This window comes from Procambarus clarkii, chromosome 9 (genome assembly GCF_040958095.1).
Source record: "Procambarus clarkii isolate CNS0578487 chromosome 9, FALCON_Pclarkii_2.0, whole genome shotgun sequence".
In the NCBI taxonomy this organism is placed as follows: domain Eukaryota; kingdom Metazoa; phylum Arthropoda; class Malacostraca; order Decapoda; family Cambaridae; genus Procambarus; species Procambarus clarkii.
Genome location: NC_091158.1, coordinates 3,618,009 through 3,630,528, shown reverse-complemented (window position 1 = coordinate 3,630,528; position 12,520 = coordinate 3,618,009). Strand labels below are relative to the sequence as shown.

Here is a 12,520-nt window from a genome sequence, read left to right as displayed (position 1 = left end):
TGCCCACAAATCGGGAGACCAGGCGTGAGAAAATAAAGCAAGCCTCCCCCAATCTCCCCATCAATGAGGCGTACCGCGAAAGGGCCTCTGCCCCTTACGAGAACCCGACCTGCGTGCAGAGCGAACACCGCGCCGACTAGGCACAGGTGGGACCGCAGGCGGCACCGGCACCAAACCCGACACCTGTGGAGTAACCTCAACGAACGGAACTGCGAGCCCTGGTTTCTTCCCTGCCGGGAAGAAACCTCCCTGGTTTCCGCGGAGAACCAACAACTCGGACATAGTGTGGCAAGAGGAAGAAGCCGCCTGAATATAATGCTCAACCGCAGAAGCCTCAAAAAGCAGAGGACAAAAGGGAGAAGACAACCTAAGAACCAGGGGCCAAGCGGATTCCAAGGAGGAAGTAAGTACCGCCTGTCGATACGCGAAACGTGCAGCGAAAAAACGCAGCAACGCCTCCCACAGGATCGGTGTAAACAGCTTCAACATGGCAGATGACGCCCGAGCAGCCGAGACCAAGGAGCCAGACCCTGGATCGGCCCCAAGCGCCTCTACATCCTCCACAAGCCAATCCGAAGACAGCTCCAGAAGGGAAAAGAAACGCGGGACCGAAGCCAAAAAGCCACGAGCGTGCAAATTCTCTGCCACAAGTGCAGCCAACAGGGAAGGAACCTGCACATGGAGCTGCACTACACCAACATCCCGCAAAAGGGCAGGAGCGAAAAGACACTCATTACGGTGCTCAAAATTGTCCCTCAGGTAAACCTGGACCACCGTCAATGCCTCACGCCACTCAAACGTGCGGGTCCAACAGAACGAGTCCCAAGCATCCAGCGAAAACAAGGGGCAGTCTGCAAGCCAGGACGACCCCGGAACCTCATAACGCACCCAGTAAGGACATGACGATCCAAACCTGAACGAAGAAGGATCCATTATGGAGGCATACTCCGGGTCACGCAGGAGGTAAGCCGCGATGGCCGACCGCACCTCAGGCGGAGAGATGCAGGAAGCCGAAAACCTCCGGTAAGACGGAATCGAAGAATCCACAGGGACACGGAACCGAACCCGGGAAAGAGCAGAATCCAAATCCAAATCGTATGCAGAGGGGGGAAAAGAAAACCCCACTCCTTGCAACAGTAAGCCCCGCTCAGAAGGACGGAAAATCCAGGTGGGGTCCAATAGAGCCCAAGGCCCCCAAGTCAACTCCTCCCCAACCCCGGGAGCCTCCACACCAGGCCCCGGGACTGAGTCGTCCTCCAAAGCACCAGTCTCACAAGAAAAAGCCGGGGAAGCCGAAAGAACCAGAAGAGAAGGGGCCCGCTGGTCAGACCTCGGAGCATTGGCAGGAGGAACAGACTCAAGGCCTCTGCGCTACCCAGGACGGGGCAAACCTCGAAACTGCCAGAGTCTCAGACACCTCTAAACCCCGTCCCGACCCCAAAGCACAAAGCTGGGGGGGGGGGGGACAATGAACCACCGAAGGGGAAGAACAAGGGAGGCGCGGACGGCCGGCCGTAAGCCGAAGTAACCAACACCCTCAAGTCCGGGTCCCTATACACAAAGCGGGGCAGCCTCGGGGCGTCCGGGGAACCGACAACCCGAGCGCATTGCAACAACCTAAACCTACCCTGCAACATGCGAGCTGCCTGCACCCGAAGTAAATCATCAACAGACTGGGTGAATTGAGCTCGCAGGACTCAGGGTTGAACATGTCATCGACCCAACAGGCAGCATGATGGAGGCAAAACAATGAGAGTCACCCAACAAGAGGACAGAGTAACCCTCAAACTCACGCAAAGTGAGAGAGGACACAAAGGTCTCCTCCATCGGACCCGAGAGCCCTCACAGGGTTTTCCAGGGCCCCTAAACTGGGTCTGCTAAGGGTTATCCCAGGCAGGGCACTGCTAACTCCAGTCCAGTCCTGTGTTACTCCAGTCCTGATCCCTTTGCTCTAAATGCCACAGTAAATACTGAGCTAAATAAAGTCCATCTGTGGCTAACTGCCAACAAACTCACCCTTAACATTGACAAAACTTTCTATATTCTGTTTGGCAATAAATCCTCTAATCAAATAAATCTCAAAATAAACAATACCCAAATTTGTAACAAATTAGATGGCAAATTCCTTGGCATTCTCATTGACCACAAGCTGAATTTCCAGGGACACATTCTAAACATATCAAAAAAAGTTTCAAAAACTGTGGGCATTCTTTCTAAGATCAGATATTATGTACCACGCCCTGCCCTGGTGACTCTCTATTACTCCCTTATCTATCCATATCTCAACTATGGTATTTGTGCTTGGGGCTCTACTACCCAAAATCACTTACGTCCTCTAATTACTCAACACAAAGCTGCTATTAGGACAATATCCAATTCTGGCCCCAGACATCACTCGGTACCCCTACTCAAATCTCTGAATATGTTAGACATTAAGTCACTGCACATTCTCTCATGTGTATTATACATATATAAAACGCTAAACTATAATGCCAATCCTGATCTCAAAAGCTTCATAGAAGGTTGTAACAGAACCCATGAGCACCACACCAGAAATAAATACAGTTTTGATATTCCTAGAGTACGACTTAATCAAACCAGAAATGCTCTACAAATCAAGGGGCCCAGAATGTGGAATGACCTTCCCAACCATGTTAAAGACAGTACCTCTCTCAACCAGTTTAAGTTAAAAACGAAGCTATACCTAATAAATTCCCTGTAACCTACCTTATCCCTCTATTGTCAACCCATGTATGTTTTTTGTTTTTTTTTGTTTTTCAAATCAATGCTGTTTGAATGCAATTTTCTGTAATAATTTGTAATTGTATTTGTGCTGCTTTTTCAACAATGTTCCCCCCTCTTTTACCTCTATTTTTATTTGTACTCAACGCATTTTTTTCTTTTTACCCATTAGTTTTAAGCTTTAGTCATTAGTGTTTTTTCCTGCCCGAAACGCTTTGCGTAATAGTGGCTTTAGGCATTGTATGTACTAGCTCTATCTATAAAGCCAACAAACTTTGTAAAATCTCTTTATGTATGTACCTTTACCTAAATAAAAATTATTATTATTATTATTATTAACCGGTGCCCCAAACTACCATGCAAACTGCTAAAAGCTGAACCCACGGGACGTGTCCACTCGCGATGGTGAAGCAGGGGGTGCCACCACACAAATGACCCTAATATAAGGGGGAGGAAATCACAAGGCAGACCCCCACCAGGCAAAAACAAAAAGAAAAGAAAAACCACGCAAGTGGACAACGTACCCAGTGGGAACAGAGCCGGCTGCTATTATAGGTGAAAACTAGCTATACAGTACCATGCGTCCCACCATTGCTATAACTACTGTACCACTAACCCGAAGGTAAACAAGGGAGGAAACCCCCAAACACTTAGAGCGGATAAATACCATACAGTGAAAGGCCAACAGAGGTAGACCCAAGGTGACTTGTGGAAGGCAACCCCAAGCCCCAAGGGCGGTACTTACAGGGCACTCAGGGAAGGTGACCCTAAGCACATGCAGCCCAAGTACCTGAGAATACTACACCCAGCTCACGCGACCACCATAAGAGCAGTACTGAAAACAAGTCAGCACTGAGACAAGACTGAGGAGCTGGAGCCACATGTCCATGCACGATCCCATCAGCCGAGGAACTGAGGCGGGGATCGCCGGCGCGGGAGTCTGGGGCTCCCTCCTTCCGCTTCCGGGGAGGGGGAGCTGCGCAGACATGTGGCGCGGCTCGGGTGACATCATGCTTGTTTGCTCATTTTTCTTTTGGGGAGTTCTGTCCACTCGTTTGTCGATTTTCGTTGTTAACCAGAATAGAGGTTTGTTTTGTGGTGCTTACCTTTCTGGGTGCCTGTCCAGGTCGATGGCAAATATAGAATGCTCCAAATCACACGTGCATTTCTATGGGCCATTGCTCCCCGTGCCACTGTGAGGGGGGGCCAGATTCTGGCTCGTGGTCCCCGGTAGGCTAGAACTCCACCCACATCAACTGATGCAAAATAGTTAGGGTATCCATATCAGCCATGGATAGCTCCGGGGAGCTGTAGGGGCTCCCCCCAGAAAAGGCTTTCAACAGAGTTCCACATAAGAGGTTGTTATGAAAACTGGAACATATTGGAGGGGTGACAGGTAAGCTTCTAACATGGATGAAAAATTTTGTGACTGACAGAAAAATGAGGGCCGTAATCAGAGGCAATGAATCGGATTGGAGGAATGTCATGAGTGGAGTAACCACAGGGCTCAGTTCGTACACCGGTAATGTTCATTGTCTACATAAACAATCTTCCAGTTGGAATACAGAATTATATGAACATGCTTGCTGATGATGCTAAGATAATTGGGAAGATAAGAAACCTAGATGATTGTCATGCCCTTCAAGAAGACCTGGACAAAATAAGTATATGGAGCAACACTTGGCAAATGGAATTTAATATGAATAAATGCCATGTTATGCAATGTGGAATTGGAGAATATAGACCCCACACAACCTATAAATTATGTGAGAAATCTTTAAAGAAATCTAACAAAGAAAGGGATCTAGGGGTGGTTCTAGATAGAAAATTGTCACCTGAGGACCACATTAAGAACATTATGCGAGGAGCCTATGCTACACTTTCTAACTTCAGAATTGCTTTTAAATACATGGATGGAGAAATACTAAAGAAATTGTTCACAACTTTTGTTAGACCAAAGCTGGAATATGCAGCGGTTGTATGGTGCCCATATCTTAAGAAGCACATCAACAAACTGGAAAAGGTGCAACGACATGCCACTGAGTGGCTCCCTGAACTGAAGGGCAAGAGCTACGAGGAGAGATTAGAGGCATTAAATATGCAAAAACTAGAAGATAGAAGAAAAAGAGGCGATATGATCACTACACACAAAATAGTAACAGGAATAGATAAAATTGACAGGGAAAAATTCCTGAGACCCGGAACTTCAAGAATAAGAGGTCATAGATTTAAACTCACGAAACAAAGCTGCCAGAGAAATATAAGAAAATTCACTTTTGTGAACAGAGTGGTAGATGCTTGAAACAAGTTAGGTGAGAAGGTGGTGGAAGCCAAAACCGTCAGTAATTTCAAAGTGTTATATGACAGAGTGCTGGGGAGACGGGACACCACAAGCGTAGCTCTCATCCTGTAACTACACTTAGGTAATTACACTTAGGTAATTACATCATTCCAGCTTACATGACTTTCAAAACTACTACAAGGGGAACGAAGAGCATGGGGGTCTGCTAGCCAGGATGACCTGGAAACCTTAGAAAGCACCTAAGAGGATGAGATGGATCCAAACTCTAAAGAGGCAAAGTCCAAAGCCAAGGCAAAAACTAAGCCACACAGGAGGTAAGAAAACAGAACTCCACATGCTTCCAAAGGGGAGTGCAAGAGGACAGAAACCTTTGGAAAGGTATCCCTAGGGAACCCAAAAGTACACAACAGTTAATCCAAGGGGAAGTCGAACACCAAGACACAGGGAAGGAGGGGATGAAACCCCCGCCCCTGCAAGGGAAGACCATCCATAGAAGACAAGGTTCCACAAGGGGGTAAACGGTACCACAGACTCTAACTCGGACTCCCTGAATCTCAGAAGCTGCAATCAAGGGCTCAAAGACTGAGCCAACATCTTCACCCACAGTATGGGAAAGCCCAGCAGAGTGAAAGGAAGAAGCCTTGAAGGAAGGGGCTCACTGAAGGGGCTCAGTGGAACTCTGAGGCTCAACTGCCATCGTGCCCAATGCAAATGGAGCAACCCTCAAAACCACCAGAGCCACATCTCAAACTAAACCCTGCCCCGACCCCAAAGCCTTTCAAACACCTCTGGCTTAAAAGAAAGGGGAGAGGGGGGGGGGTAAGCACCACTCAACAAACCGGTGAAGGAAGAGGAGGTGCAGCAGAGCCCAAGTTCAAAGTGACCAACTCCTCCAATTCTAAACCCAAAAATCCAACTGGGGCAGCTCCAGAGCATCTAATTGGACATACAACCTGGACCACTGTAACTTAGAGAAATGAAGACAAAGAGTGGTTACTGCCTGAGAAGCCCCCTGGGCTGTGGTGGATATGTGGGTCTGCGGGCTGCTCCAAGCAACAGCCTGGTGGACCAAACTCTCACAAGTCAAGCCTGGCCTTGGGCTGGGCTTGGGGAGTAGAAGAACTCCCAGAACCCATCAAGTAGGTATCAAGCAGATATCAACAGGAGCACTGGGTACAAGAGAGACGTGATGGGAATACACCCTGCATGACTCGGGGTCGAAGATGTCAGCGACCCAACAGATCGCAGGCAGAGGCAGGGCAAATGAACATCACCCGTGGCACAGACGATGTACACCCCTTTAACCTCCCAACTCATGAGGGTGGCGTTTATGTGTACATCCATGCAGACCACGGAACCTGCTGGAGATTTCTAGGAGAAGAAAGCTTGAACTAAGTGCTCAAGTGCTCATCCTAGGCACTGGGATGAGATGCCAAAGTTCTGCAGTAAATCAAACTAGCTTAAATCACTCAGTTAGAACAACCTACTTTGGCACGCTGTAGTGCAGCATTTAAGTCCTTAGTGATGTCCCACCAACCAATAACATTCCAACTGGGTGAAAGATGGAGGGTGAGAAGCCCAGACTCACCCCAAGGTAATGCAACTGGGAATTCCACTGAATCCTCTAGGATTCCAGAGGCTTGCAACTGAAGCCCAGTCAAGGTTTTTATGTATTGCCTCCATGCACTCTGGCTAATGGTCCTGTAGTTCTCCTCCAAGGCTTCTCATAAAATGCACAATGAAATCACATAAATGAGAAATGAGAAATGTATCAATGAGAAAATCAGTAGAAGCCATGAGGAGGATTCTAACCTTCTCACCTGATACTCCCAAGCTAGTACCCTAGACCACCACGCTATGACATGTCAAAAGCAATACAACCTGGGATTTCACTGAATCCTCTAGGATTCCTAAGGCTTACAACTGAAGCCCAATCAAATTTTTGCATTTGACAAGAGGCATTGGAGGAGAATTACCGGACCATTAGCCAGAGGGCATGGGGCAAGGCTTAAAACCCTTGATTGGACTTCAGTCATAAGCCTTAGGCATCGTAGAGGATTCAGTGGAATCCCAAGATGCATTGCTTTTAACATGTCAAAGCGTGGTGGTCTAGTGTGCTTGCTTGGGAGTACCAATTGAACAGGTTCATTGCTCCTACTGATTTTCTCAATAATAATCGTACTATTTAATTAAAGTACAATAATTTTTTACATACAAATACTATACTAAAATATCATATTGAACTTCTTTGCAATTCAAAGCCAAAATGCAATAATAAGAGTAAATACTGTATAAATATTATTTAGACATACACGAACCTTGTTTAAATTCATCTTCAGTTGAAATATCCTTTTTACTTCCACAATATTTTAAACACTCGTCATAAGTGCCAAAGTTGTTGTAATTACCACCACATCCACCAAACACGAAAGATTTACATTGGTTATCAGACATATCAAAGAACCAACGTTCCTCGAAGTTGTCACAATCACCAGCAGAGCTGGGGAGAGAGCAAACGTCCTCCTCTGGTTCTGTGTTAAAATAAACTCTCAATTAAATTCTTACAATCTACTTACAATTCAAATTACATTTTTCTAAGCCCTTATGACACAAATATTTATTTTCACAAATTTGGAAATTTTAAGTTGGATAATCATGAAAAGCAAAGAGATATTGAGCTTAACAAAAATCAGTGTTGAATGTAATGAAATGCCATTTTCTGGTTGAGCCCCAGAAGCTACCTGGAGCTATTTGACTAATATGCGATACATAAGACCAGGGCTGTTGTCAATGGAGTTCAGCCTACTGTCGGACTACAAGCCAGAACCTGGTAACCTCAGAGAGGCACATGGAACAATGGCCCCTGGAACACCCCCCGTCCCCTGTCATTGGGAGCTTTCCTAATCTGCCATCGACCGAGGTTAGGCACACAGAGAGGTAGGCATAAGAAAACAGACCCCACATGGTAAGAAAATTACAACCAAAAAAACGAACAGAGAAGCAGAACTCCCCAAAATCCAAAGTAAACAATCAAACAAGCAAATGTCACACACCGCCACGCCGACTATGTGTGCAGCCCCGCCCCTCCCCCCAGAAGAGGGAAGGGGGAGCCCCGGACCCTCTGCACCAGCGACCCAGCAACCCCAGTTCGGAGACTATGCATGAAAACAATGAGAAAATTGATGACCGGAGGGAGGGAGGGAGGGAGGGTGTCGAGGACTCTCCGGAGCTCACCCAGAAAATGGGGTTTTCTGTGGGGAGCCCCTTTGATTTCCTGGAGCTACCTCATCAAAGATAAGGAAATGAGGGACTTACCCGGGGAGGCGGCCGCCACTTGCTCCTCAACAAGTCGAACAACTGCCTGCAATCTGCGACTCAAAGCAATACACAAATATCCAGGATTAAGAATGTCCACCAAATAACAAGCAGCCAGGGCCCTGTTCAACCTCCAAAATTCCTGTGCCCGAATATCAGCCCAGGACATGTTGCCGAAAACGGGGCAGAAGTAACATCCACCCCCAAATGCAAGCTGAAGCGGCTCCGCCAGCTCTGCACGATACGAGGCGACAGTATTCGGTACAAGATGATGATCCTGAAACAACCAAGACAAAAATGGCTAGACAACCCGACCCGAAACAGAAGAAAACCTGTGAAGGGACTAGAAATAACGAAAGGACTGCCAGGAAACTTCATACTGCTACCGAGACGAGACGCACAGGTGGGACACCATCAAAGAAGCCACTTGCTCACCATACAAACAAATGGTGATAGACCCGCGTCAGAAAAACCAGCTGCGAAGACCTGATGAGAACATCGAACCAGCTATGCAACAGACTGGCTTGATCAGCTGAAAGAGGCGAACGCGCGGGAAGACCCCCGATTTCGAACACTGAACAAGCAGTGCCTGAAACTAAGGCTTGGCCGGCCACCAAGGAGGCAACAAGACTACTCTCCCTTGGTAAGTCTCCAAGCGAGGTAGGACCTAGAGCAACAGAAGAACCGGGGGAAAGAGGTACAGGTAACCCAACCTCAACCAGTAGTTCTGCCTGAAGGCATTGACCTCGATGGCCTTGCTGTCGGGGAAGGGCACCACATACATCAGGAGACGCCTCGACCATGCCGACCCGAAGAGGACCACCTCCGAAGAGCCTGAATATCCAGCTGAGCCAACTGAACGAGTCGGCGTCGATCATCCATTCCGTGGAGAGGGGAATGAACAGTGACAGGCCGTCCACCAAGATGCTGGACACCCTCCAAATGTGAATGGCCAGAAGAGCCAAACCCAGAGAACCCAGCAGAGGAGTCACCCGAAGCGACCAGCCCCAAAGAGCCAAGGACTGCATCGAACCCCCGTAGTTCATGCAATGAACCACCAGGAATAATCGAAATGGACCCTTATCATCAATCCACGAATGACGCGAATCCTCCAGAGTGATATTCATACGGCCGCGAACTCCAACACCATGCTGTGGGCCTGACAGAAGGACGAACCCAGCGAGCTGGGAAAGCACCAGATCCCTGGTGAGTAGACACGTAGACTGGCTGGGAGTCCATACTAACCAGTCATTGAGGTAGGCCAGAACCTTAATCCCTACGGGATGCCGACGAGCCACCACGACCCAGGTAAGGCGTGTGAACATGCGAGGTGCCATATTAAAGCCAAATGGAAGGCAACGAAAGCGGTAAGCTTGAAGCCCCACAACAAAACTGAGCCAGTCCCTGAGGCCCCGGATGAATCAGGACGTGGCAATACATGTTCCGGAGGTCAAAGGGACACCATTCAAATGCCTGGCTCCAAAAGAAGCCGGACCTGGGACAGTGTAGTCATCCGAAAGAAGGGGCAATGAACCCAGGGGTTCAGACGGGACAAGTTCAGAATGAACCGCAGGTACGTGCAGTCCCGTTTCGGAACCGGAAACAGGCGGGAAACCTACCTGAGGGACGAGGACGTTTAAACCACACCCAAACAATATCCACTCCAAGATGACCCAAGAGAGCGCAGGAGAAAAGGCCTGCCTGCCAGCCCCAAACCTGCAGGAGGAGGAGGGGGCGACCCAATCTCAAAGCAGGCTGCAAGAAACGACCCAAAAAGCCCACGAATCGTGGGACCAGGCATGAGCAAATGGCACGCGTCTCTCCCCCCTTCGATGAGTCAATGGAACCAACTTCAAAAGGCCTAATGGCCCTTATGTGAAGTCGACTTACAAGCAGAGCGATCACCGCACCAACCAGACTTCATCGGTTCCGAAGCCTGGGGCGACTCCGACTGGCACCATTGGCCTACCAATGTACCAAGCCAACATCCCGAGAAAGGGCAGGGGCAAACAAACATGCATTGAAGCGTGAAACTCGCCCCCCAGGTAAACCTGAACAACCGTAAGTGCCTCTTGCCACTCTAGCATGCGGGACTGACAGAAAGTATGCCACGCCCCGAACGAAAAGATAGGACAGTCTGTCAACCAGGATGACTCCGAAACCTCTTAATGCACCCAGTAATGAAAATGAGAACAGAACTCAAAAGAGAAAGGATCCATTATCGAGGCATAATCTGGGTCATGCAGGTATGCCACAATGGCCTCCCACACCTCATGAGGTGGGATGCCAGAGGCCTTAAACCTTCAGAAAGAGGGTGACTGAACTACATAAGGAAACACGGAACTGAATCTGGGAAGGGGTTGATGCCATATCAAGCTCATACAAGGAGGGGGGATAAGAAAACCCCACCACCCTGCAACAAGAAGCCCCACTCAGAGGGTACCAAAACCCAAGCGTGGTCAAACAGGGCCCAAGCCCCCCCAAGTCAGCCCCTCCCCCACCCCGGGAACCTCCACATCAGGACCCGGGGCCAAGCCATCCTCCAAACCCTCCTCCTCAAAAGAAAAGACAGAAGCTATTGGAAAAGCTGGAACAAAGGGGGCCCACTGGTCAGAACCAGATGCACCGGCTAGAGGAATGGGCTCGAATGACTGTCGCCACACCAAATACCCCAAAACTGCCCGAGTCTCATCACCAACTAAACCCCTGCCCCAACTTCGAAACCCTTAGACGCTTCGAAGCCTGAAGCAAGGGTGAAGGAACAGGACAAACTACAGTAGGGGGAGAAGGAACAGGACAAACTACAGCAGGGGGAGAAGGAACAGGACAAACTACAGTAGGGGGAGAATGAACAAGACAAACTACAGCAGGGAGAGAAGGAACAGGACAAACTACAGCAGGGAAAGGACAAGGGGGCGAGGACAAAACCATAGTCGAAGTGAATAACACTCCCCAAGTCTGGGTCCCTATAACCAAAACGGGGTAGCCTCGGGGCATCAGGGTGAACAACTAACTTTTCTAGCACACTGCTGCAACCTATAATGCGCATGCAATGCCGAAGCTGCCTGCACCCACGTATCAAGATCAGTGGATTGGGTGAAGTGGAATACATGCAAGGAACAACACTCGCAGGACTCCGGGTCGAAGGCGTCACAGCCCCAACAGGCAGCATGACAGAAGCAGAACAGGTGATTGTCACCCTGAGAAAAGGGAGAAGAGCAACCCTCAAACTCGCACATGTGAGATGGGGCCCAGGAGACGCACCTATCGGACCACTGAGCCCCACCATGGGTTTCCAGGGCCCTTAGATGCTCTTCTAAGGGAAGCCCAGGCATGGTACTGCTAACCAGCACCCCAAACTACCAAACAAACTGCTAAAAGCTGAACATCTGGGACATGTATACTCACGAGAGACCCAGTGGAGAACCACCAAAATAAATAAATAAATAAATAAATATATAAATAAATAAATAAAATATATATATATATATATATATATATATATATATATATATATATATATATATATATATATATATATATATATATATATATATATATATATATATATATATATATATATATATATATATATATATATATATATATATATATATATATATATATATATATATATATATATATATATATATATATATATATATATATATATATATATATATATATATATATATATATATATATATATATATATATATATATATATATATATATATATATATATATATATATATATATATATATATATATATATATATATATATATATATATATATATATATATATATATATATATATATATATATATATATAAGAGGTATCAGCACCAAGGGGCAGACCCCCACTAGACAGGAAAAACCCAAACAAAAGAAAAACCCGGCAAGAGCACAACGACCCAGGCGGAACAGAGCCAGCTGCTGTATCATGGTGAAAACAAGCTGCACAGTACCTTGCACCCCCTACCAGTGACAAAACTACCTCCTATCCAGGGGCAAACATGGGTGCATGAAACACCCAAGCTGACTCCAAGTGCAAACAATCAATGAGCACCAAAAGATCACATGGTGGCAGACCCCCAAGCGACTTGTGGAAGATTACCCCAAGCCACAAGAGCAGTATTTACAGGGCACTTAGGAAAGG

At 47.3% G+C, this 12,520-nt stretch overlaps 1 protein-coding gene across 1 annotated transcript in view; it reads right to left on the bottom strand.

Annotated features, from left to right (window-relative positions):
* LOC123766071 (proteoglycan-like sulfated glycoprotein papilin) overlaps positions 1-12,520 on the bottom strand; it is a gene marked incomplete at its 5' end in the record, with an annotated part of 493,143 nt that overhangs the window by 165,317 nt on the left and 315,306 nt on the right. The window contains 1 exon segment of the mRNA XM_069321077.1: positions 7,363-7,575. Within this exon segment, the coding sequence (XP_069177178.1) occupies positions 7,363-7,575 (213 nt within the window).